Raw genomic sequence first — 28,000 nt, 5'->3', positions numbered from 1 at the left:
CTTAATATTAAAATAGCAGATATCCTTTAATAATGTCTCTTGATGAAAGAAATTTTGATGACCTTCTTTCAAGTAAGGAAGTACGAACTGCTGAGGCTTTGGATGGATTAGTTGAACAAATAAATATTAATAAAGAAAGAACAATATATGATTTCCTTAGTCATTCTGGTAGTGAAGATTTTTTATGGGCATTAATTCACATGCTATCTTCCAAAACTATCAGGTGAGTTTTAATGATTTTTTCATTTTTACCAATTTTAAGTTCACAGATTTTTTGCAATAGTTGAGAACAACATTGTTTACCTGCTGCAAGCTATCAATATTTACATTTTATTGTCATGACTTTTTGTTGAACAATTTTCGATTCGTCAATTATCGTTAAGGGTGATTATGATGGTCTAAACTAGTTCAATATTTATGAAAAATACTAATAGCCTACAGTTATTTATGTTTTTCATTTGTGAAATATAGCATGGGATTTTTATCACAAGCATATTCAAAATACAATTCATTAGAATAGAATGTCTGACTAATATAGATATTCATTGCCTCTATAAAAATACATTAAAAAGAATGATATTCAACCAAATCAAGAAAACTAGACATCATGTTTCAGATTTTTAATTTTATTACAAGTTATACCCCAAACCCACCACACTACAAATATATAGGTTCATTTGTTTTTCATATGACATGACCTGAAACAAATATGTTTTGTTTGATTTTAACATTTACATTTGGTACTTGAAAGTGAAGTATGTACTTACAAGTGTACAAAGTGTATTTGTTGTAAGCACTTTCAATTAGCTATCGAATCTATGATTTTGTAAATGACATTCAATTACTTTGGACTATAAAGTATGCATTTTTATTCATTTGAATAAAATTCTATTTCTCTGTGAAATATTTCTGTTTACACAAGAAATATTTTACAGATTTTTGCTGCTCATTGCAGGATAGTGTTGTGACCAGTAATTATACTCCTATGGCTAGTTTACTAATTTTTGATATATAAGGAATATATCAGAACATAGCCTTTAGTAAATACTCATAAAAAGATTATGTTACTATGGAATGTGATTTACAATGCTGTGCTTAGAATTTAGTGTGGATGAGATAAATATAAAATTATAAATTAACTCAAGACACTTTAAATTTTATATATGCAATATTTATACTTTTTTACCATGGTTTATAATTTATTATTGAAAGGTCTAAGTGCATATTTTATAAAATTGTTTTTCGATTGTTCATATTTACTGACTCTGACGGCCACGCTGTCACACCTATTAAAAAAACTTTGATAATAATGTAAACAGCTTTTCCTTTACTGTGGTAGCTGCCTCAGTAAATAAAGTGATTTCTGATACTCACTGGAAACCACTATTAAAAGGATTTTGCGCAGTTGATGTGTGTTTTTTGATCAAAATCAACATTTATCTGCCTTAGTTTAAATAAAATTTGAAAATTGGAAATATATATAGTATTTATTTCATATAACGTTTACTTTTCCCTTTTTAGCAATTGAAAATAAATGAGTCAAGCATATTTTAAATGTCTCTTATATATTAGGTGATAGCTCATGAGCGGTTTATTTGCATCAAAGTGCTTCAAAAGTTAAAAAAAATTGAATTTTTTGCATGCAATTCACCTCCAACTTCACCAAACCATATTTTTGAAAGCTTTGTGCGAGAATTGTCCTCGACTTTTGCTGTTGTTTCATGGGTTCATGTAATCGTTTGGTCACACAATTAACTGGGTATTTATTCATATACCCGGTATCTATTGGTAATCGTATGAGAGACTGTGGCTCCTCTTTCCAGATGAAGATAAAAATATAATTCTATTTATCTGAACAAAATTTGAATCAGAGTGTAAAATCTCTCAATTATGAAAAATGCTCCGCAATAGTAGGCTTTTTGACTGATAAGGGTGTATTAGCCATTCAACATAACATATTATGCATCTTATTATCGGTTTCCTGTAATGTGCTGCTGAACTTGCCAATAATGTTGTCCCTGAATCAATATCTAGATAATCTTCCACAACCCTTTGTCCATTGCAGCAGAAATTAAAAAAAAATAATATTTTAATATAATTTTTTATTTGTAGAATCGCAAGTAATGCTGCTTATGTTATTGGAAGTCTAGCTGAAACCGAGCTTGGATCACATAGAATATTATCTTTAACACATGGAAAAAGGGCTGTTACAATACTTGAGGTATACATTTCTTCGTAATTTTGTACCAAAGTGTGATTCAGAATAGAATATGATACAGGTATACTATTTTTCAATATACTCAGGACCTGACTAAAATGTTGACAGTAGAAGATGCTGAAACAGTAATGAATTCAGCTGGTACACTTGGTACATTGGTGAGCTTTGTTCTATCATTTTCTATATAATTCAGTATGCAGTATTTTGATAATATAAATTTATATGATAGCTTTGTGATTTTTTGTTTTACTGAACAAGGCATCTTGTATGCATATATGTTCGTCTCACTAGGAAGCAAATTTAATAATAATTGAAGTAATTGCCGTATTCTGATTATTACAACAGAGTCGTTCATTTAATTACTCACAAATAAAATTTTCTTACCAATCATGATTGTGCAAATGTAATACTCATTAATATGCTTATTACTATGTTCAATTAAAACTGGTGACAGGGTTATATTTTGTGGTTTGCCATGCAGGTCAAATTATCTTATCAGGTACCTATATCTTATCTTAAGAAAATTAAAATGTTATCAGTTATCACTATTTTATGAGTTACAACTTATCATTCCTTCATATTTACTGTTTACCCATTTGCAAAAATCTTATTTTTTATTTTATTTCTATAATAAGGCGGAAACAGAAGAAGGAAGACAATGGATGTTAAGTCAACAATGCATTGAAGAAACAATGATAAATATCACATTTTTGCTTGGTTCCGATAATCATTGGACAGCGAGTAATTCTGCTCTTGTTCTTGCAAGGTAATATCAGATTCATTCATTCAGATACAATTTGAAATGAAAAATTGAAATGTAAATGTGTTTTATTTATTTTGAAGACAGATATGCATTGACTACAACTAACAAGTTATGTACAATCAGCAAGCTCCTTGGTAAGGAGCAACTATTTTTGAAAGGGCCCAAATCTTCTTGGTTCAGCATCTTTGACTGTATTTACGACAGAATCGGAATTTGACCCGAAATCAAATTTTGTTAATATCCAATTCTCAAAAGATTGGTTTGATGTATTCATAACACATTTTTCTAATTGTTTCAGAATCACCATATCAGAATCGGGAAGTCAGGCCATCCTTGATCATCCTCGTTCTAAGTATATATTGACAAGATTGATACAATCACTAGGAAATGATACAGCCGGTAAATTTTAATTTTTTTAATAGTTCCAAATGAGTAAAAACACACGAGTTTGTAAAAAAATTTATGGATGTTTAAATGGACCGAAAGCTTCTTCATGTATCTGAATTTTATTTCAATTTTCGAATATTTAAACTTCTTATTTTCAAAGTTTGAATATGTAATCAAAGTCAAAATGTTCGTCAGAAACGTCTATAAAGTATGATCTTTCCCAACCGGTACACTGAAGTTTTTGTGGTAAAAATTGATTTTCTAAGAGCTTGGAACTGGCGTCAGAGTCAACATTTTTTTATCTGGGATTTTTTCGTCAAAGAGTTAAGATTCAGAGCTACAGCAATTCATTGAATAGCTCAAAATTTGGAGTATGATTAAGTTCTATGGCTCTTATATTCAATCGTGTTTTCTAAATATTACTGGTAGTCATACATCCAACTAAAGAAAAGTTTATTTATCTTATTTGTTTTGTATTTGAAATTCTATATGATTTTGCAAACTATGCTTGAGGTTTGTGCACAAAGTTTATTCATAGAACTCTTTTACTCTTAAGTGGACATAAAACCTACTGCTTTGTTTTCAAGTACTTGTAATTGTGTATTGAGTTTGACACAAGCTTTTAACTTGTTTGTATTTTCCATTTACTCATGTCACAATCTATCATGTAGATAATGACATATAGTAATTCTGTGTTTTGATTTGTTGTGTACTTGAGCGCATCATGTGATCACAAAACCAGCACTTTAGTACACAAAGTTTTCACTCTGAACAAGGCCCTGTACAATCATCAAGTATACTATGTAAGGGCTGGAATCTTTCCGATTTTGCATTGCACTTTTAATTTATCACACTATTGGTGTTGAGCCCAAGATGCCTCCATAGTCGAATTGCAACACTCTAAACGAGTGTTTCCCAACCCCGAGGCTGCAGACTCGAATGAGTTTGCAAAGGGCCTAGGTGGGTCCGCAGACACTTTGCTTCACTGCATGGAAGATAGGATATTCATGGAACTTATATTTTAACGAAATATAATATAAATGTTACAAGAGTGGTCCCAAAAAAACTGAACCTATTTCATTTGAAACATATCCTGTAGAAGACATAGCTTTTGCACGAAGCGTCCTAAATTACTCTTGGGTACAATCATACACAAATAGAAGTTCAATGGGTAAATAATCTTTTTTCATTTTCGTGAAAGTAATTAAAAAATTTATTATTTTTTAGGAAGGGGTCACCCTGTTGTATCATGTATTTGTAAATTGATTTAATATTAGGAAGTCTTGTTATTTTATTCACTCTAAAAATTTTCTGTGATTTTTCTATTTTCTGCAGTATAACTAAGTGCTCCATCTTGGATTTGATGAAAATTAAATTCATTTAGATTGATCAAGATATAACTGATTGCAAGACATAATTTTGAAATATTAAACAATGTGATGTCCTTATGTTCATTCTTAACTGATGCCAAATTTTGCAAACACCAATAACAGTATCCAAGTCAATGAAACGATTCATTAAATATATTAAATTTCTCTATTTGAATTGAATTTATTGGATAACTTCAAAATCAATATCACTTTTATGTTGCTATAGTGATATACAATATCCGGATCGCTGATTATATCTGTTTGGCAACAATGTACCCCTGCAAACTTTGACTCAAATGATAGTATTGAATTATTTTCCTTCCATTGCGTCAAGTCTATATCAATATTTACCTAATATCTCATCTAGCTCAATAAATCATGTCCTTATGAATAATAATATTTCCTGTAGAGCTTCTAGTAATAGTGTTACAAATTATTTTATTAAAATTAACAGCAAGATTGAAATTAGTTTCATTATAAGACAGATAGGTTCAATTTTTGAAAAACTGATAAATTTCATAATTCGCATCAAAGACAATAAATATTTGATAATAATTCAAGGCACTCCCAAGACGAATAAATCCAGTAAGATCTACCTTATCAAATAAAAATCAGCTATAGAGGGCTATCTAGCAGGCTGTTTTTTTGAGCATTGCTTTCTTGTTCGTATTTAAATGCTTTTTTTGGCTTTTTTACAAAATGTAAATCTAAATGGATCATATTTGTCCATTTTTGCATCATTATTTGCTGTTATTTTAATGACAGTTTTTATTAATTAGTCCTGCCATGAGTAGCCTACTTTCCAAAGTCAGGATTCTCATATTAATATAAAATTATTCAACAAAATACCTCAACAAATTCTTGAACTTGAATTTTTGGCCTATCTGGTAGAATCTATGTAATAATCACACATCAAATAAACTTTGAGGCATTACTTTTACTACTATAATTCAAGCAAAATATGTGATTGAAAATGTTGTTCGGAAGAATTTTTTCGTTGCATATTTTTATTCCAATTAAAAACGATAGTTTATCAAATTTTTTCTTTTTCATTATTACATAAAAGAGCAAAAAAATGACATACAGTGGTATTTATATCTTCTTAAAATACATGGAAACCTTTTCAAAATTAGAAATTGCAGGGTGTTTAAAGAATTTTATATCCTCATTATATCATTTTGTACGAGATTTTTATACTCCCATTCACTCAGTATTAGGCCCTGCTAATATATTTTGAGAAGCCCAGGGTATTTTTGTTACAGCATCGCCTACCTAATTTACAACACCCTATGATTTGAACCGAACTATTAATTTATTTGTGATGCCAACATCGTCCATCAATTTATCGTTTATTTATCCATCATGACCTGATTTAAGCCTTTTGTCAAGTTGTATTAATCAAACAGATCAATAACAAGTGAAAGGATATTGCTTATGTTGTGGTTGATAAAGACGTCAGATGTGACTCACACGTCCATCACAATAGACAATCCATACTAATGTTTTCTTCCAATTACCTTGTCAATTTTTATCTTTCCAAGCAAGAAATATATTTACATTAAAGTGATGACACATGTTATACATTAGTCATGTTTGGCCATCTCTGAATTTGACGCAGTTATCACTACTTATAAAACAAAAAACATCGTGACGGGTCGATTGAATTGATTCAAGTATTTTGTGTGTTACAAATTTACCACATGACGGTTGCCCAAGTGCTCTTAACTTTACTAAGAAGCTTCGAGGGTTTCCAGATAGAAAGGGATAATGTTGAAATTTTGAAAATAATTATTAAAAAAATTTGCTTTTCTGATAACAATTTGAAGCCATATTCATGAAAGCATTTCTATTAAAAGTTAGAGATGTTTGTAAGCCAAACATTTATGTTTTTCAAAATTTTTCAGATCATTTTCTTTTTAATTTTTCCATTTTTGGTCCAATTCCCTTTATATGTTCATGTTCGTTTGTGTAGCGTTTTCCAATTAGAGTTTCATAATCTTATTATAATAGTCATAATTATACCTGATTAGATATCACATATGAAGTGATGTTGATACATTTTTATTCTTCGAAATAGGAGTAATATATCTTTGTGAAATTGCAATCATATTTGTAAGGTTTTGTTAGATCATGGTCTAACTTCTAACAAAACAATGTTTGTATTTCTCTTATTGTCTATGAAACCCTTTCGATCCATTATTTTGTACATAACTGTTCAGCTTGATATTCTAAAATACTATTCTGCATTTTTTCATGTTTTGCTCAGAACAAGAGTTTGTACAATCAGCTATTTAGAAGTGCTACACTTTTTGCAGGGAGCAAAATCTTTTCTAATCAACACCCCCTACCCAATTTGTTATACCCTGGATGAGACATGGCATTTGAACATGGGATATTTAATAACCTGCAAAGCTACCATAGTTGTGAGTTCAACACCCACCCACACATTCCCCTAGCTTTTTAATTTTGAAAAAAAGTCTCAAGACAAAAATGCATGCAAATGAAATTTTGAAAAATAATTTATTAAAAATTTTTGCAAAGAGAGAAATAGGCGCCCTCTAAGTTGAACAGTTCCCATTCCTTATAGCTTAATTAGTTTTCAAATCATTAAATTTTAAAAAGGGTGAAATTTTAATTTATAGCATTGTATTGTATATAAAACGTCAGGATATTATAGATGTTCAGTGTTGTTAATAATTTTAACACTTTCTTAAATAAACAATGCTTTTTTATCATCTATATGAAGTTCTTTATTCTACTTGTCTGTTTTTGTTATGACAATTGGGTTAATTTATCCCGAATTTAGGAATATCACTATTCACTATACAACCCATAACACACTAATATATCTAAATCTTTGTTGTGAGTTCCAGTATTTTACATGTTCAGTGACAAAAGCTTGGTGTCAGATTGCTTTTATTCTCTACTCTGAATTGCCGCTTTGATGTCGCGTGTCCTGCGGTGGAATTATTTATATTCTTTATTTGACTTTCCACTTTGAGTAATGTTCTAGATAAGTATTCACATGCTCAAATAACTTGGTTAAAATGAGTAATTTAATGTTTATATATACTTTGAAATAAGGTGCAGTCAGTAACAATGCCCTGTCTCACACTTTGATTAGAGAAGAAATAGAACATGTAATAAAAACGAAACATGTTTTGTTGATGACTATTTCTCGCATTTATGAAATCCTGTTATCGTACATTATTTTAAATAAATTTTTATTTATGACAGTCATGGGGAATTTCGAAACAGAAAATTGTGAAATTTCAATCATAACAGTATTGTTTTGATGCATGGTACAAATAATAATTTTTTAATCACAGTATATGTATTTATCTAATAGCCTATTTTTATCCTTTTTTTTCTATTCAAAATAAAAACTATGCCCTTTTTATGAATAGTTATTTTTATTTAATACATTTTTTTTACTCCGCCAGGTTCATAATTATTCTGAAATCATTCTGATACTTTTATTACTATGATTTTATGTGCTTACACTCAGAAAAAGGCACTGTACAAGCAGGCACTGATAGGTAGGGAGCTATAAGAGTTCAAAATGGCCGGAATATTATCAAACTTTGGGTAAGGGAGACTTATATCTTGTGATGCCAAGTTATGTCCAACGCTCACCAGGACATCGCCGCTAGAACAAAGCATGTTTTATAATTTTAGTAATTCGTAATTTTCTGCCATATGTCATAATTTTCTTTCTATATGTTGTCTTGAGCCCATAGTTTCACAGTCTCATTATCAACTGTTATATTTTTTAGGTCGAGGCATGAATGCAGCTTTTGCCATCGGAAGACTTCTTGATACGAAAATTGGGAAAGAAAGATTGCTCTACTCACCTGATGCTGAAAAAATGGTCAGTCAATAGAACATTGATTTGTTTTAGTATAGCTATTTTTTCAATTTATTTATAATGATATTTTTCCATTAATGAAGAAATTATATTTAAATTGTGAAGTGAACTAATGTGTATAGGAATGGAATGAATTAGAATAAATTTCAACACCTGAAAGCAACATTGTACTGAAAATAAAACAAAATAAACTGTATGGATTTTAGCACGTAAAGTTCTTGCTTGAAAAACAATAATTGGATCTCCCAAGTCATATCAAATAATAACTTCCAATGCTATAAGCTATTTACCTCGTTTTTAGATATTATCATACATTACAAGTATTAATGCCTCCATTTCAACATTTCGAATTGGTCAAATAAAATTGTTTGTTATTTGCACAGCTAAATCATTCAGATTAAGATTCACTAATTATGTTTGCTGTGCGTGACTCATCACAAGCATACTTACATCATCCTGTTTGAATTGATAATAATCATTGTAGAGTATTGCCACTAGATCTTCTTTTTAATACACAAATTAAGACGCAATAACTTATTCCTCGAAATACCTTTGGGTATTTTTACCGTATATACGTAAACGGGATATACTGAGAATAATATAAATTATGAATAACTCAAATAAGTAGCAAAGTTTTTAACAAAATGTAAACAATTATTGAAAATTTTTATTGTGTTTTCAGAATAGTAGTTGTAAATTTTGACTGGGTGGACATGTTATTTCTCAGACTGTTGTAAATACCTAGATACTTCAGTAATATTTACAGAAAATAGTTTAATGCTTTGCTGGACTTCTCACCACCGTGGTCGATGGCTGCTTCCTCCACCATCAAGTCCATGCATCTGAAACAAATAACTGGCTAACGCTAAATAATCCCATACCAGACAAAATCCGTCTTATAGGTTTTCCTCTCCCCTGGATATTAATGATTCATTGTCCTTATATGCAAAGAATGATTTTTGAGTGTATAAATTTTAATTCAAGTGGCAAATCTAATAGATAATTATTTATATTCAAAGAACATACATGTATTAATATCGACTCTGGGATTTGAATGATAACTTGCGTAACCTCTGGACTTTTCCAACGAAACCATAGGGTCTCGCAGAACCCCAGTTGGAAAACACTGCACTAGACCATCGCATCCACTAGGAGATCAATTTTTTTAGTTTCCTATTAGAACTGAGTTGACTTGTTGAGTATTTCAACCGTTGGCATCAGCATTGACAAATCTAACATGTAAGCTGTTCATATCGATATGACCAGAAAACAGCTATAAGCTAGTGAGCCACATGATTGAAGTTTTCGATAAAAAACTTTGGAGATAAATTTTTTAGTCTGATAGGTACACTGACAGAAAGCAGGTAAATTTATCAATATAACCTAGAAAATGCTATGTTTTCTGTATCTACAGATAATGTCATTGTGTCGAATGTTAACAAAAGGAGACATGGGCGGAGCTAAAAATGCATGTTTTGCTATCAGTTGCATGGCGACAGACGTTGAAGGAAATCAAAGAGTTCTATCCAATAACTTATTTCAAGATGTTGTCAACAGGCTCATTTTGTTGCTTAGCAACACAGATGACGCAGAAGCAGCTTGGTTTGCTGCAATGTGAGTCAATTTACTGATTTTTCCAAGTCTGAAAGAGTGTGAAAGTGAAAAGAAAAAGATACAGCAAAAATAGTTTTGAGTTGAAGTCAGTGTTATAAACCTCAATTCAATTAAATATTCAAATAGTAAGTAATAGTAAATATTCAATATTTGGAAAAAATTTTCGAATGTTTATGGAATAGTAGCTTCGGTTTAAACCATACTGGTTATGGATTAACGTCAATTATGCAAGAGTTGATTATATGAGTGAATAATTTATAGGTGACATAAAAAAATTTACCTTCATGCAAAACATTAAACTTTATTTGATATAATTCCATTCATTTTTTGGGTTTTATTACTGAGAATCAATGGAAATTTATATCTGCATTTGAAATTTCAGGACACTCAGAACCATATCAACTCATAAACAAGGTGTGCTTAGATTAAGACAAAACAATGACGTTGAATCTGCTTTGATGAAAGTGAAAAATAAACCAAGGAACTCAAAAGGTAATACAATATCATTTTTGTTCAATAAATAGCCTACCACTGGAATGATAAACAAGGGGCCATGAGTGCTAAAAGCCTCAGAAGGGGGCCACAAGCCTTGAAAGGTTGGCCTATAGTCAGGCCTGGAGTTTAACTTCAAAAGGCATAAAATTGCCAAAGCATTCTCAGCAGTCGATTAGCAAAGGCATACCTACATATAAAAAAAAACTAAGATTTTCTCTGATATGCAGCCAGGACCAAGACCATAATTTCCTTCAAACTAGAGAAGTTCGGAGTTGGTATTTGAATGGCTTAAAGTTCCCTAACGTCCCTGACGCTTCAGACATGGTTCGTCGCATATATTAGTATCTGCTTTCATGGAGCCCTCAGCACAAAAATTGCCTACACTACATGTCAAATTCTTCTTGGCTAATAAGAACTTTAAATTTATCTCTTAAATTTTATAATTGTTTCAGAATTAAATGAAGAGATTGATAAAACTTTGATGTATTTGAAGAAACTGGATCAACCTGACCCTCCAGTTGTTGAAGTTATTAATTCAACTTCAATTCAAGTTCAATGGAAACCAGTTAATACAAACAGTGGATTGCAGATTACATATAAGCTATTTAATGGTAAGAAAAAAATGAATTTTGCTTTTACGATATTTTTGTAATTTAATTCTTTTATCAAAGCACTTCACAAGTGTTGGGTTTCGGAAGTTTTTGTTAACTTGGAATTAGCGTTAAATTTTGCTCATTTTTTCTCAATACAAGATCTAAATCATTCAGTCAGAATAGGAAAAATATCTAGATGTACAACTAATGCCATCACCTTTTGCTTCACATTTCTCTACATATACTGTAAGTTTCTGCTTGTACAAAGCCTTGTTGGGAGCAAAGAAGCAGGTTTATTTGAACAGTTGTTAAAATGTTAGAAGCTTTGGTCTAACCCTAATTAACTATGTTGGAATTCCAGATAAAAAATTCTGAGTTGAGAGTTGAGATCCCATGCCCTACCACCAAATTTAGGTATAATGAATTTTGCTACTTAGCGTTTGGTCCTCCAACATATCAGTGGGTGCTTGTACAGGACTTTATTTGAAACGAATGCAATGATATTCTGAAAACTGGAGTCTTTAGTGCTAATAATTTGTTTTGTCTTTCATGGTGGATTATCCACTTTACTTTCTTATTCTCTGTAGGAAATAAGGTCATCTACAAAGGCCTTGATCTTCAAAGAACTGTGAATGACTTACAACCTTTCACTTCCTATTCATTTAAAGTTAGAGCTTCCACACTTGGAGATGACAGTCCATTCAGTGACATTGTTCCAGCAACTACAGGTAATGTTTGGGTTGTGAGGTAATATCTCAATGCATCAGTATTATTATACAAAGGGATTTCTGGAAAGCTTATTCTTTATCTAACCATGCTAACTGTCGTTTGTTTGAATCTTAAGCGGATGATTATCTACTTGATTAGTCTTTGTTGAAGGAGTATTCATATGAGTTGGCTATGCACTAATTCTGCAACAATATTCTTCTTTTTTTTGGTATTATGATTTATGACACAATATTTCATAAATATGTCTTATTTAAATTCAGCAATGAAGTGTCAGTGACCTGACGACTTCGTAGTCTTTTAGGAACACTCGTCTATCAATATGAATCAAATCCATGTATTTGTCATTGTTTAAAGAATTTCCACACTTTCGAATCACTTTGCGTTAGATTGTAATTTAACAGAAAATAAATATCTAAATTCCTTAACAATGTCTATGTACTGAAACTGATCGACCAATCCCATACCTGTACTTATTTATCATGAGTTGAGCCATTTTATTAGTTTTCGAAAAATTAGGAATACTATTTCGTCATCTCAATCTACTGAGCAAACTCTGCCCCTTTCCTCGTAATAGTACAGTGGTTTTCAACCGGGGTTCTGTGGCACCCTAGGGTTTTGCCAATACAGTCCGGGTGTTCCGAAAGTTTACATTCTAATCCGAGAATCTAAATTAATATATTTATATTGATTAAATAATTGCCTCTTTGATGCCTACCAAATGCCTATTTGATTTGCCACTATTATTCAACTTCCTACACTACAAATATCATTTTGCTTCGCCAGGTTAGCTTTTACATATATTGATAGAGTATAGGATTCAGACAATAGAAAACAATTCAACTATTGCCCTGGGGATTCTCGAGCCTCTGTAATGCTTGGGTTCCGCTCTACCAAAAAGGTTCAAAACCACATAGAGCCTAATGTGTGTAACCTTATGCAAAGCCCACATAGTATTTAAGTTGATGTATAAAGTTGTTTTCTATTTAAGTGCTCATCATTTTATTTCGTTTTAAACTTGATCAAATGTATTTATAGATGAAGATGTTCCATCAGCACCTACATTTCTCAGAATCATCGGTGCAACTCCGACACAACTTAGATTAACCTGGAATTCTCCTGAACATCGAAATGGAATATTGAAAGGATACACAATATATTTGGGTATGTGATAATCTGTAATTTTCTTCGTACTTTTTTTTTGTCACATATTAAAGTATCATTTTAGTGACTGAAATTTGAAACTTGGTTTTTAATAAATCATAAATAACTATCATATTTACACATGGAAGCTCATCATATTTTATTGATCATCCGTAGCTTCACTCAGATATAAATCACACTTACTCTTAAATGAGTATGTGTGACTTTGCTATGAGCAAATTTTGGTGTCTCAAAAATGTTGTCTCCCACTTGTTCCACACTTGTCCCGATCTTCTCTCACACTTTTCCTAGTTAGAATCGATATATATTGTCGAGTAAATCGTTGAAGTAAGCATATGAAGTGGAATTTTTTGAATTGGAATAGATATAATTCTTGGCGCTCCAGATGTGTGTGTACTAATAAAAAGGTAACTAATTTTGTTCGCCTACTTTACATCAAGTTGTGTAAAGGGACTAAAATCTATGGGCAGGGAGTATATTCACTCGGCTAGCACAGACAGTTCCCGAACTCGTGGTAGAACTAAAATAAGGAAAATCGAAATGAAATTATGGCCTAAACCTAACCTGTACCTAATTCTGTGGTCAAAAGGTTGAAGTATTCATATGAAGGTCATACAATTGGGACAAGTGTCGTGTAAGAAGGATAAGTGAGGCAAGACAAATTTAACACAGTTAACAAATTTTTCCAAAAGATGTGCATCTAATTTTATCAAATAAAAAAATCTGACCTATGTTCAGGACACTTATGATGTTTAAAAACTGAAGAGACACATGGTAATTAATATTGTCCTCAAATTTGTTTAACTGAATAAATGCAGAATATTACAGAAAACTATATTCTAAATTCAGGTGAAAAAATAATGGATGTGATAACAGAGATGTCGTACATCATATCAAGATTAACACCAGCTACCCGATACATTGTACATGTTTGCGCATCTACTTCCAAAGGTCTTGGTGAAAGAGCCACAGTAGAGACAGTTACAGATGAACTTGGTAGGTTTCGTTTGTTCCAGTTTCTGTCTTTACTTGCAAAGTACTTAGATTTTTAAAGGCTGATATGAATACTAATAATAAAGATTGAGCCAAGCGCCGGATGTGTTCTTGTATGATTACTACAATTGACATGTCAATTCAACATTATTATAAATATATAAATTTTATAATTTATGTATTATAATCTTTATGATAATCATTTATTTCCAGCTGAAGAAATAACCAAAAAATATTGTGCAAACCTGCTAAATTGAAATATATAAAATATTTGGAAAATCATTGGTCATCATCTTTGAACGTTCAAAATGTCAAAATCGAAGTTATATTTACTAGGTTTTGAACCTTTCATACAGAACCCATATAATTTTTTACTATCACATGTAAATTTGATGGGAAACCCTGCCATTCAAACTGTATTCTAGCAATATATTCTAACAATGAAATAAGCAGAATGGAGTTTATGCCTGAAATGTCAAATTTTGAAAAAAAATATTCTATCTTATCTTAAAATCAAGAAGAAACCGCATCCGGTATGCAGAATTTTAAATGTTTCATTTTTTAATCCAGGAGCTCATGCACCAGAAAAACCTAATTTAACTGTTATTGGACGAAATGAGATACATGTTGCATGGATGCCTCCTGCCGTTCCTCTCGGCAGGTTCTTTCGATACGAGTTGTGTATGAACGATCGTGTTGTTTATCAAGGAACAGACAAAGTGTACAGAGCAACTGGACTTACACCTGATACAGACTATGTATTTGTGGTATGGTTTGGAAACTTGTCTTTTTTTTGTCAACACAAGGGTGATCAAATGCAGCTCATTGGTAGTGAACCGCTCTTAGAAGGCGGTTAGGCTACGCCATAATTTTATTCCGATTTTCATTATTTTAGTTCTATTACGAGTCCGGGGACTGTTTGTGTTAGCCAAGTGAATATACCCCCTGTTCATAGGCTTCAGTCATTTTACACAACTTGATATAAAGTATTAAACTGACCAGGGAATAGCTCAGTCATCAATAGATGCTACAAATTGAGCATAGTGAGTAGTGACCCAAAATATTTCTTGATTAAGCAAAGTGGAAAAGTCAGACGAACTTCATTTTTATTTTAGCCTCTACTGCAGGGGTCGGCAACCTTTTGTCGCTCGCGGGCCAAAATTAAGGTTGCAAGTCATTGGCGGGCCGCACATATTTTTAGAAAGTTGGAAGACCGAACGGATGGTACTTTTTATAATAAAAATCAAGCAGTGATACATCTCTCGAACAAAGTATAGATTTATTTCCTCATTGCATCTCATAAAATTCCATTTAAATATTTTGGCCGCCATTGAACCCTTTGCACTTAGCATCAACGTTTCTGCGTTTTGTTGCCATTTGCTTAATTATATGCTCATTAAACGAGTAATTATTAATTATATAATTGTTAGGTTATAATATAATTTAGTCTAGAGAATACATTCGTCAAACCGGATGTTTTGTTACTATAATTTAGTGAAGCATCGCGGGTCGGATTATAGTGCTCCGGCCCGCGGGCCGTAGGTTGCCGACCCCTGCTCTACTGCTATTTAGTGAATCGAGAATGGAAAAATACACTTTTACAAATTCAAATTTATACATGTTTATTATTTATTTTCACTTCACTTATCCCATTAAATAGGTTTTCAATATATTTTCAGGTTGTGGCAATAACAAGCGAGGGGAAATGTACAAGCGAACCAACAAAGAAACGAACATTGAAAGACAAATCTCAAATAGAACCAGGACATCATAAATTAAAAACTCATTCATTCATGGCAAAAGAATTTCAAACCATGCAGGAAAAATCAAAAAGCCAATCCCATATAATTCTACTACAAAAAAATAAAAGCAAATTGAAGGTATTTATTATCCTTTTTTTTTTTCTTAGATTAGTGTGCGTTGAGATAGATGTGTTATGTGCCATATGATTTAGCCGTCTTATCGACTTTCCTCTCCCTTAGGATAAATATGTAAATCCTATCCTATGTCTTAAGTTAGATCGGATCTGTAACATGAGCTGTCCATATATGATATCTGAATGTCTGATTTTATCCACGGAAAGAAAGCTAGTCATGAAAATCAAGAGAAATACATTTAAATGTAATGGAGTTTGATAAATCAAAAATTTTTGTGGTATTTACATATATGCTAATAGGAAAATCAATGAGTACTTCCATAGTTTGTGTACGACGTTGGGGTTAGGTCATAATTTTATTCCGGTTTTCCTTATTTTAGTTCTATTACGAGTTTGGGGACTGTCTGTTTTAGCCAAGTCAATATACCCCCTACCTATAGGCTTCAGTCCCTTTACACAACTTGTTGTAGGCAAACAAAATTAGTTACCTCAATATTGGTACACATACTTCTGGAGTGCCAACCAATAAAACAACAGGATACGGATGATCAGACTATATTATGATTTTATCTTGTGCATATTATTAATTTTAAATGAATTAGTGGAAAATTTTGGAAGAAAAGTTTAGTTTGGATATTGAAACTGAGTAAAACATATGAAAAACAGTGAAAAAACAATTTGTTCCTACTTATAAAACGTATTTCACGGATTTGGCACACTCTGCATAGGGCTCTGTACAGGCATCTAATGATATGTAATAAGATAATATTTTTTGAACGACCAAAATTCTGTCAGTTCAGCTTTGCCCAACCGATTTATTACACCGACTCTATGTAACGTGGTGAGCATGGTATTTGAACAGAGATCTGTAAACAGTTGGGTTTAACGCCTTAAGCCAGTAGTCCTCAAACGTATCTTGCCTGCGGCGCACTGAGCAAATAAAAAAAAATTTGCGGCACACTTTTAAAAAGAAAGTTAGCATTAAACAAATTCATTCTGCAAATGTTGATGCGATGGGTGCGCTTGTTTTGAGGAACAAATAAGATTGAAACGAGGTTATGTTTCCACCTGAGGATCTCTCCCGGCATACTAGTGTGACTCGGCACACAGTTTGTGAAACGCAACATTAAGCGCTAGATCATTGGCCCCAAAATTCAATAGATAATAATAAAATATTCATAACAGAAGAAGCATCCAACACGTCCAAGTTCAACGATGTCATCTTCAAATATTTCCGATACATCTGGAGTTACTCACGGTACATGGGCACAAAGTGGTGGAGATAGCTTGACAGATGATCTGGCACTTGAATATGATTATACAAATGAAATTAATAAAAAACCAATAAAGAAATTTCGCAATCCTGCTATATTAGGGGGTGCATCGGTAAAGGTAGAAATTTTTATTTTTTTATATCAACATTTTGCCTGGTCCTTGTCAAGTCAAATTGTTCGAAATATCAAGTTGAGCTATGTTGTCTGACATTTTGTGATTCGAATCATTTTCAAGGTTGCAGGTTATGCAATGGCCAGAGAGTCAAACATAAATGCAAATTTTACCTGAATACTGTAAAACTTTGTTTCTGGGATTTATGTGAAGTTGAAAAGTTAAATCAGTTGGGAAATTTTCCAGTTGGAAAATTAAAGGCTTATTTCTTTTCATGTCATTTTGTAATGTTTCTAATTTTAAACCAGTGGATCTCAACTTATGGTACGTGGTACGCGAGCAGCTTTGGAATGTTGGATCATTATGTCGGCAATGTTTTCTCTTTATCTTCAATACTGTATGCATTTCCTGAACGACATTTATAGCGCCATCAGTTCCCGGGGATCAGGGATCGCCACATTATAAAATACTCCTATTCCCATAGTGCGTTTCTTGTGGCATTGTTCCCCATCCTTAAAAAAATGTTTGTCAGTGGTACGCGGCCAGGAGTAAAAACCAGTTAAGTGGTACGCAGTCAGTAAAAGGTTGAGAACCGTTGCTTTAAACTATATATTATAACAATATTTCAGAAAATCACATCTTCAAATCTGTCTTCTCATGAATCAAAACCAAGTTCTGGTGATGTTATACATTCTAGTCACATTGGAAGCTCAGGTATACGATTTGTTATTAAACATACTGGTAGTTTATTTTGCTGGTGAATGTATATATATTTATTATTTTTGTAATTGATAAAATTTGTTGGATGGAATGCCATGCTGTCCTAAAACACAATTGTGGGATATGCACGTCTTCGGATAAATTTTGATCAAAATATAGATAGTATGGCCACTAGCAATCATCCAACATCTAAATGTCCACATAGTTTTGAAATGCCTTTTTGTATAATCAATGATTTGAGCGATAATAATATCATCTACTTCCATATGTTATTTCCATATCGGTGTTACAGAATATGACAATTACTGGAAATAATTTCATCTGCTCAACATCATTACAAACACAGTGATTCTTTTTATTGAGTTTTTTGTATAAAAACAACTTATCGAAAGTCATATCATGTTTTCAATAACTGTAGAGGATTGAGTGGCCAGTTATTTTGTTATGAATTTGAGTTTTTGTACATTTGGATCAGGCTAAAAATACATCAAATTATGATTTGGAGAGAAAGTGCGGGAAACGTAAATTGTCTCAAATCTTTTTATTGAAATACTTGAATATATACTAGCTTGAAAAGTTTCTACTTTTTTTTAATATTTTCAAATAATTTTTTTGGGTAATCTCAACATTCATCTTTTTCTCTTGAAACTCTCATTTCTTATGTGAAACAGAGTTCATGCTTTTTACTATATTCTTTATGTTCTATGTGTATTTGGAATCAACATTTATCAGGCCATTTTGACAAATATTAACAATTAAAGCGTTCATCACTTTTTCTTCCTAGTATTTACTCAGTGAACAATTCCAACTTTTGAGGGATTAATTTTCAAAGTTTGCTTTTATTCTACAAATGAAGTTTACTTTACCCCATATACATATATTTGCTTATTAAAGATCTCTGTTTATGTGCATATGTCAAATAAATGTATTCATATCTAGGCGATGAAAAGGGTGTAGCGCAAGAAACCAAGCCGGATATAACCGCTACAGACAAAGGTGGAAAATCTCAACCAAAAGAATTGGCTTTTAATAAAGAAAACATTGTCAAACATATAAAAACTTCGACCGCTAGAAACAGAGCAAGGTTACATAGAGGTCATGTTATGATGAAAGGGAAAAAGGTTTTAAAATCAGATAAAGAACTCCTTGCTGAGATGTCTGGACAAAATCACCAAAAGTCAGCAAGTCACAACTGGTCTAAACCGCCTGAAACAGGACAAAAGTCAAAGCCAGCACCATATTATCCAGATATTGTATCTGCTATTAGAAAACAATATCCAGCTGAAAATATCACAGATGATTTGTTGCATGGTAAATTAGAACGAAAAAGCCCTGAAAGTCCTGATAGCTTGGATGCAGAACCAGGTACAGCACGACTGAACAACGAAAATGATTTGGATAATAGTGCGCCAAAAACAGAAGTTCCACCAATAAAACAATCTTTGCCTCATTACCTAACTCGTGAGCGTCACATAAATGAATACCAACTTCATGAATATTCGAGACATAGAAGTCTTCCCTACAGATCCCATCAAGACTATTCTGCTCCGAGACTTAGTACAAAATCCACAAATCTATACGCGAACCATATTGTACTAAAGTCAACTCCATCTTCTAAATATGGTCTGCGGTATTCACATCTGAACAATAATACAGACACTTCGGAATCGTCACAAGATGCTGAGTCAGCATTTCAATCTCTTTCGCACATCCATGAATCAACAGAAAGTAAGTTGCCAATAAAGTAATTTTATATTCTTCGTTCCGAACAAAGCTCGCTACTGCCCTAGTATATGTACCAGGTTGGGGTTAGGCCATAATTTTATTCCGATTTTTCTTATTTTAGTTCTATTACGAGTTTGGGGACTGTCTGTGTTAACCAAGTGAATATTCCTCCTGCCTATAGGTTTCAGTCCCTTTACACAACTTGAAGTAAAATAAGCGAACAAAATTAGTTACCTCCATATTGGTACACACACTTCTGAATCTCCCAAGGCTCAGGTGCGTAAGCTGCCACTGTTAGTTGAGAAACTACTATAGTTTGGAAAGGCCAAAATTATTCCACTTCGGCAATGCCTACCCAATTTATCACACTCAAAGTGAGATGGTGGGCATGGGATTTGAACCCGAGATTTTAACCTGCAAAAAGATCATAGTCAAGGCTAACGCTTAACCAACTAGGCCACCATGCCAAAGTAATAATGATACAAGGCTACACTATAAGTTTTGCATAAATAAACCAAACACTCGTATATCTGTAATAACTGTTTCTTGTCTTTAATTTATAGTGTTCAAGCTCATGTAGTTAAAAACCTTTTATTAAAATATGATATGCTATTCTTCATTATTATTAAACTATTTCGTGAAAAAATACAATGTCAACAATTTTCAAATATAGTTCCTATTGATATATGTTATATTTTCTTAAATTTTTCATTCTATTCTTTCATCAACAAATATATCAGATTAATAATATATTTTCTAAGGAAAACATAGCATGTTCGTCATTTTTGTTTTTTGAATCTTTTAGTCGAAAAATGGGAATTCCAAACATATTCCTATTCTCTATCATCAATTCCTTATCATTGATAGAACAAACTATCAAAAATAACTTTCATGTTTCAGTGTTTATTTTCATGCTTAATTTTTTTTTTGTCATGCTTCATTATTTTCTTTTTTAATATTCTTTCAGATCATTCTTCTCATCGAGCTCATATTCATAAACCTTTGCATTTAAAACCATTAACATCAGGTATGGAATTGTTTGCAATGAAATCGAAAAAAAAAATTCTGTTATAAATTGTGAAATAAATTTGCATATACTCTCACCCAGTTTTAAGCAAAACTCTCTTCAAGGTAGAGTTACGAGCAACCTAAGTATAAAATTAAAAGTATATTTATATTATCATTTAAAGCAGGGGCTATGAGCCCTCATTTTTTAGACCATCGACAAATTTAAAAGTAAAATTTTTACCCCTACATTTTTTTCGATATTCTCACTCCTACAAAACTTCTACAAATATCAATAGATATATTGATAAAACCAAAAAGGGGAATTTTCATGTGGAATTGAGGATGTATATACTTAAAATTGAATGTGCTGACCTTTGATAACTAAAATTGGAGTGCGTAACAATGCTCTTCTTATTAATAACTACCAATCACGCAGTCTCTCTATAGTGGAAGTGTAACAATATCAATTTCGCAACAGACAATATTGCAATTCAAGAAATGTTGCAATTTGCTATGTGGAAATTTCTTGCTTGAAAAATTTACCCTCAAGACAAATTAACCCCAAAGAGGTAAATTGAACCCCGGTATAGAACTACTGATTTAAAGCTACACCCCTTGAATAATAATTAACACGAATATTTCACTAATCACTAATAAGAAGCGTCGATAAATCAAATATTGAGTTTTTACTATTCTATCTTAATTTTCAATTCCAACTATCTGTCTTTGATTTTCATACAACATACCCGCATTCTATCTAGAACGCTTGAACAAATCTTCATCTGAAAGAAATTTAAATCAAGAATATTCACAAGATTCTGCTGTTTCGAACCGATTGAAGACTCCTCCAAAAGGATATTGGAGTGACCATGATATCAGTCCACCAAAAGGAAGGAAAAAGGCAACAGTTTTAACGCCAATTAATTACAAGACTTTCCAAGGAGCTCATAGGTTAGATAATTTTATTTGTAGTAAAATATAACTTACTATCAGCTTTGAGCTTTTGTTTTAAGGCAGATGTAATAACTTTAATACCCAGGGGAGTATGTATATGTCCATGCTTGTCATTTTATTGTTTGTATTTCCACTGCTCCTGCATGGGTATTGGGTACCCTCGTAGTATGTGTACCATGATGGGTTTAGGCCATAATTTCATTCCAATATTCCTTATTTTAGTCCTATTACGAGTTTGGGGACTGTCTGTATTAGACAAGTGAATATAACCCTGCCCATAGGCTTCAGTCCCTTTACACAACTTGATGTAAAGTAGGCGAACAACATTAGTTACTTCCATATTGGTACACACACTTCGGGAGCGCCCTTTATTGTTTGTATTTTCACTGCGGCTGCATATATATATATATATATTAGCCCGCAAGCTGAATGCTCAATTGGAGAGTATGTTATCATGTTTGTTCCTTCATATACCATTGCTCATGCAGTACTACAATGTCACATATTTCAAATTTAAAATTTGGCAACTTTTTTGAATTTCTGTCCTGTGTGTTCATCTTATGTGCTATCATTTTTTTGAGCCTGGTGATGTCCGAACTAAAATATCTATGTCATTATTTATCGTATTCTAGGCCAACAAAGTCCATTCGTCTGGAATCTCCTCTTGTTACTGGCACAGACACATGGTTTGTAAATGACAGTCTTCCTAGTGGGGATAATAATAGATATAAGTTTGTTCCAACTCAACTACGAACTCAACCTGCTAATCTTCCTATCCATGGACAAGCCTCAGGTTTGTGAAATTTTATTTTGTTGTCCTTGTTCTGATTTTTTAGGTATTGTAAATTTTTAAAAAGAATTTGTAGTTCACATATTCTTGACTGTATTTCATGCATTGGAGAGAATTCCCTGGGACATTTCAAATAATTGAAATCCTAAATTATCGTATTTTACCGACCATAAGGCACACTTCAAATCTTTTTTCTTCTCAAAAATCCTTATAAGCCATTGTGCCTAATGTATGGATCAGATCGTGCTTTATTCTTTATTGCCTATGCTTAAAATCAGTACCAGTTACGTCTTATAGTCCGGTGCGCATTTTGTTCGAAAAAAATATAAGCAATTTATTGATAATGTGCCTTATAACCTGGTACATCTTATGGTCCTTGCAGTACGGTACAGAACCATATCTTTATTAAATGTTACGAACTTATTTAAATAACCCTAGTTGAATATATTAAGTAAGTTAAATTTATTAGGTTTATCTGGGGTTTTAAGTGACAGCTTTAATTTGATTTCTTGTTTAACTTAAGTTAAGATGGCTGAAGTTACATTATTTCTAAGGTTCATTATGGCCCTCAGTCAAATTCAAAAATTTTCATAATGAATTGACTTTACCTGGTCGTTCCAGTTTATTATACCTTGAGTCATGGACAGCAATTTCATCCCGGCGCTGATTATTCTGGTTTGGTTGAATATTCTTTTTCCTAATCTCAAGTCACAGTTACAGATTTCTTGACTTTGAGACCGTGAACTAACCAAAATCCTGCCCACCACCTCACAAAGAGTGTAAAAAAAATTATGTAGACAGTTGTTAACTAGAAATATTACATATTTGTTGCAGGTTGTATAGAGCCTGACTCTGAGTGAAACCGTACTATAAAATATTGAAATTTGACTTTTATTATATATCAACTCTTGCCAATCATTTTAAAATAAAAATTTTTTTTTCATTAAAGATAAGTAAAGCGTACTAACCAGAATCATGCCCCCCATCCCCCCCCCCCCTCCTCACAGAGAGTGTGAAAAATTCTTGACTTTTATGTATATATCAATCAACTCTTGTCAATCCCTTTTAAAAATCTTTTTATTTTCTCCAGCAAAGATAAGTTCAAGATTTCAAAGACATCTGAAATTAGAAGATTATAGTGGATCAAATAGGAGGTGATGTTAAGCTAACTTATGCTGAATAAAAATATTAATTTAAGACGCTTAAACATGTGTATGATGTTTTTGAATCTATGATTGGTTAAAAATTCCATATTGAGATTATAAATAACAAATTCTTGCTAAAACTAACGTACCGAACGTAAATGAGATTTAAATAATGTCCATTATTGCTTCTAATCACTCTATGATGCATCTGATCTTTTAAGTCTGGGTCCGGGCTGCTCAACTATTTTTACCGAAGATCCGCATACAAAACTTTAAAATTCAGTGTTTCCAGAAATTATATTTTGGCATCCTTAAACACTCACTTCCTCGACCGGCTAATGATTATCAGCTAATCAAGATTGTTTATTATGATGTAATAGTTCTTTTCATATATATTCAAGACAATAAAAGTCATTTTATAAAATGAAACTATAAAAGTGGGGCTAATGATTCAAATGAAAAAATTAGGTGCGGTCCGAATCAAATATTCGAAAGGTCCTGATTCGGACAGCGGTTCGCCAGTTGAGTAGCCCTGGTCTGGGTAATAAGCTCATGTAAGTAATTAATACAATTTATTGACGTTTGATTAGGTTATCTTCTTTGTGAAGTATGGTGAAGATGCTGGCCATATGAAATGTTCCTCTTCCTCTTACCCTTTTTTCTAGTTACAAACATTGCAAATTTGTGTAATACATTCGTGTATTACTTGAAAATGTATTCAACCTGACTCAAACCCACTTCACAGTTATCATATTTTTCGCTATATATTATTAAGCCTTTCTTTGACTAGTTGTTAATAAATATTAAATCTTCATCTTCAGAACTTTGACTACAGCAGGAGGTCATACGCCAAGTCCACCAACTCAGAAGAGGCACTCACTAAAAAATAAGCAACATGCTTCAGGAGTACCAAACAACTCTTCACATAAGTTGGTTAGCCATGACAGAACCAAGCCCTATATGTTTCGGAAATCTATCGATGCAAATCACGATCTTATTTCTGGTCCAAGCGTCAAACCAGGCTCGATTTTAGATACTTTAAGCCATCGTCACGGATATGAAGGATCCAGTCAAAGGTCGTCTGCATATTCTCACACACAAAGCAATTTACAAAGTGCAAACACAACTTCCATTCCGCACACCATACTTTCACCTTTAACACCAAGTGACCTTTCAACTTCTGCGACACCGACGAAACATTCCTCGACTCGCACCACATCTTCAAAATCACCTCGTCTAAGAATGACGTCTTCGACTTCACCGTTTTATCATACAAATGTTCCGACAGCGACAGGATATGCAATATCCCCATCTAGCTCACTATCACCCATCCATCCGAATGATCAAAGCATAGGACATTTAGCAATGCAAAGACAGATGGCTTTAGTTCCTGGCGGTGGTGATTTAGTGTAATACTGCTAATATTGTTATAAATTGTATCAACGATAGACCTGAAGATTTTGTGATTACGTAGTTAAGCGGAAAATTTCATGAAATGATATTCAAATTTATAGTTTGTTGTAGTTTCTTGAAAAAGTAAGAAAGACTTGTTTCAAGGAATATAAATAGATTTAACTGTGAACTTGACATTGAAATATACAGGTGTTTCAGAAAGTCATTTCTTTCCACTTGTCATACAGTCCCCCCAGTTGTATGAATCTCACTCCCTATTAATACTATATCTATCCTAACCCAGAGCTTAGCATGATTCCATATCATAAATATATCCGCACTCTCAGAACAATGACACAATTTTGGATAAGTGTGATAGAGAGAGGGACAAGTTGGACACAGAAATTAAAACTCCCTATCAATTATAATGAAATGATCTTTATTTTATTATCAATTGCACCTATTTAATGCTTGCTTCAAATTATGAGAATCTTGGGTTAAAAGTAGAAATATGTATATTGTTATCATTTCTCAATGGTGGCTTCTGTTTATACTAGTAACATTTATTCCTTTTATTTCGAAACCACCCCTATATCTAATTTTTTCTTTGTATTTCGTATATTTTCAATATTTTTGAACATTGTTCATACCAAAATCGACTTTATGCTTCTTTAAAATATAATATTTTTTGTTATTATGTATTTTCCTCAAATTTTGTGTAACTTTTATTATTACTCTTCAATTTTATATCCAACAACACCTCGTTTATTTACATGCACTCTTCGATTACTCTTTTCTATTAATTTTTTCCATCAATTAGTTTTTTGAAATATATCAGTTTTCATTTTTCACCAACCGTACGCCAAAGACCAGATGTTCTTCAAGGAACTAATTATTATATTTTATTGTGCATAAATTACACATTTTTGCAAATGAATGACCATTTTTCAAAATCTAAATTTGCGCTTGAGATCATTAGGAACAGAGCATGGGTAGTTGTTGAAGTTTAAAGAAAAAAGAATAAACATTTCTCTCGTCTACTGATCAACGAGGCTAGGCAAGAATCCTTCATTTTGACCTATTGTCAACGAATCCCAACTATTTTCTGGAATAGTTTGTTGCTTACTGCTCGTATTTATTATACTGTAATCTAATGACACAGTTCCTTCGTTTGCAAGTGTATTTTATTATATATATTAGGTTTAAATACATCTTTGCATACATCACTGTCTCAGGCAATTTTATCTTGTTTCATATAAATATATATAATTTCGTTTTTATAATAAAATTAATTATGGATATTGGATTTCTTTTGGTCTTAGTGGTAACGAATGGAAGATCGGGGGAAAATCGTTGTATTGCTCGTATTTTGTCTTTTCGCAGAACACGCTGTGGCATTGCTTTCATTACCCTGCGTAGCTTTATGGGTTCAAAACCTATAGGAGTGTAGGGGATTGGCAGAGGCAGAGGATTGCTCGACTCGTCGTCAGCTAATTCAGGAAACGTCTGGTTGGATGTTTTGTCAGCCAGCGTATCAGCGAAACGTCCGTTATTACTTTTGAACTAGTAAAGAAGGCATGGATATTCATACAGTCTGGTACGAGCGTAACTTAACAATCGAATTGTTCCAAAAGCATGGGATTTACGTGACTGAGAAATCCATGATCGACTACCGCCGGTTGTCTAAGCACAACGACGAGCAGCATCTGGCAATCCCTTCGAACATAGGACTTCACAGCAGCGTTTCTCAAACGTTTTCGCAGCAACGCCCTCTTATACGACTTATTTGTTAACAAACGCCCGCTGACTAAAAAGTCCAAATAAATGTATTTTCTATTTATCATTTGTCTTATGCAGAAACGGGCAACCCCCGACACGCGTGAAAACTTGGCACGCAAGCACAGCTACCCGGTGCGAGAGTGAGGTATCGGAAACAAGATTATAATATTTTCTCCAAAAGTAACTTATTACCTGGTAAAGTGAGATGAGAGCCTGGTGAAATGCGATCAACCAAATATTACCCGGCTTCATTTTAGTCAGAAGCTGTCCTATGTAGGGTTGCCAACCGTCCTTCATTGGACACGAAATGGATCATATCACGGTGTTAATATAATATTGTTGTTCTTGTTGGTATTTTTCTTCTTCTTGTTACCGTATGGAAAAATCGCCTTTAAATTTTCAGTGATAAAAGATTGTATTTTTCGCTAAGAGACTTTGAACTTTTTTGAAACTTTCTGTGGGCTCCATATGATTCGTTTTTCACTTTGAAATTTTTGGTGATGACCTCTTGAAATTAATTATTCGTTGCGATACTTTGACCTCTCTCGTTGTATTCTCTCGCTCTAAACATGGGTGACTTCTTCGACGAATAGGGATTAATTCAGGAAAATTATAGTATGATTCAAAGTGCTAAACCGCTTGCATAATGCTAAACAACAAGTGGCATACAAGTTCCAATCATAAGTGTGTTTCGTAAGTGTTTTCATATTTTCCAAATAGTTTTGTCAAGTGTTTTCAGTGCCAAGATTATAATCGTATCTAAAGCTTGACTTTTTTTCCTTAAATAATTTGGAACTTTGGAAACTTAGTGGCGTGTCTAGAGGGTTTGCTAGGTTGCTTAGTTTGATGATTCAAATCATAATATTACCAACATTTCATTCCTACTCATTATTTTTGAAATTAGAAATAAGGAGCATCATTATCATAGTCCAGGGCCGCAAAAACTTTAAGACCGCTCAAGGATCCGTAATTCTTCACAAAATTTTTTTCGATATATTCAATTTATGACATAGTCTATCCGATTGTTTTGTTGG

The 28,000-nt window shown here is 32.6% G+C and overlaps 1 protein-coding gene across 2 annotated transcripts; it reads left to right on the top strand.

The window, feature by feature from the left end:
* Window positions 1-26,486, top strand: LOC120344915 (uncharacterized). 2 transcript variants are annotated; one of them, XM_039414242.2, is made up of 22 exons: window positions 1-223; window positions 2,113-2,221; window positions 2,305-2,376; window positions 2,854-2,984; window positions 3,280-3,380; window positions 8,515-8,609; window positions 10,021-10,220; window positions 10,603-10,712; window positions 11,168-11,326; window positions 11,896-12,036; window positions 13,073-13,198; window positions 14,048-14,194; window positions 14,762-14,958; window positions 15,871-16,071; window positions 17,253-17,459; window positions 18,083-18,167; window positions 19,113-19,901; window positions 20,866-20,925; window positions 21,668-21,857; window positions 22,493-22,653; window positions 23,741-23,804; window positions 24,617-26,486. In XM_039414242.2, the coding sequence occupies exons 1-22, from the start codon at window positions 33-35 to the stop codon at window positions 25,206-25,208; spliced, it is 4,128 nt and encodes a 1,375-aa protein (XP_039270176.2). In that variant the 5' UTR covers window positions 1-32; the 3' UTR covers window positions 25,209-26,486. The 2 variants fall into 2 exon arrangements, with proteins under 2 accessions (XP_039270176.2, XP_077969108.1); XM_078112982.1 differs by lacking the exon at window positions 20,866-20,925.
* The last annotated feature ends 1,514 nt before the right edge of the window (window positions 26,487-28,000 follow it).

Source organism: Styela clava, chromosome 5, assembly GCF_964204865.1.
Source record: "Styela clava chromosome 5, kaStyClav1.hap1.2, whole genome shotgun sequence".
Lineage (NCBI taxonomy): Eukaryota > Metazoa > Chordata > Ascidiacea > Stolidobranchia > Styelidae > Styela > Styela clava.
The sequence above is the reverse complement of the archived record's forward strand: the minus strand, read 5'-3'. Positions and strand labels throughout refer to the sequence as shown.

What these genes read in the sequence shown, in the direction of transcription:
- LOC120344915 (XM_039414242.2), top strand. Translation starts at nt 33, where the DNA reads ATGTCTCTTGATGAAAGAAATTTTGATGACCTTCTTTCAAGTAAGGAA. An exon ending in GCAGCTTGGTTTGCTGCAAT is followed by an intron (nt 10,221 to 10,602) that starts GTGAGTCAATTT and finishes TTGAAATTTCAG; the next exon opens with GACACTCAGAACCATATCAA. An exon ending in TATAGTGGATCAAATAGGAG is followed by an intron (nt 23,805 to 24,616) that starts GTGATGTTAAGC and finishes CTTCATCTTCAG; the next exon opens with AACTTTGACTACAGCAGGAG.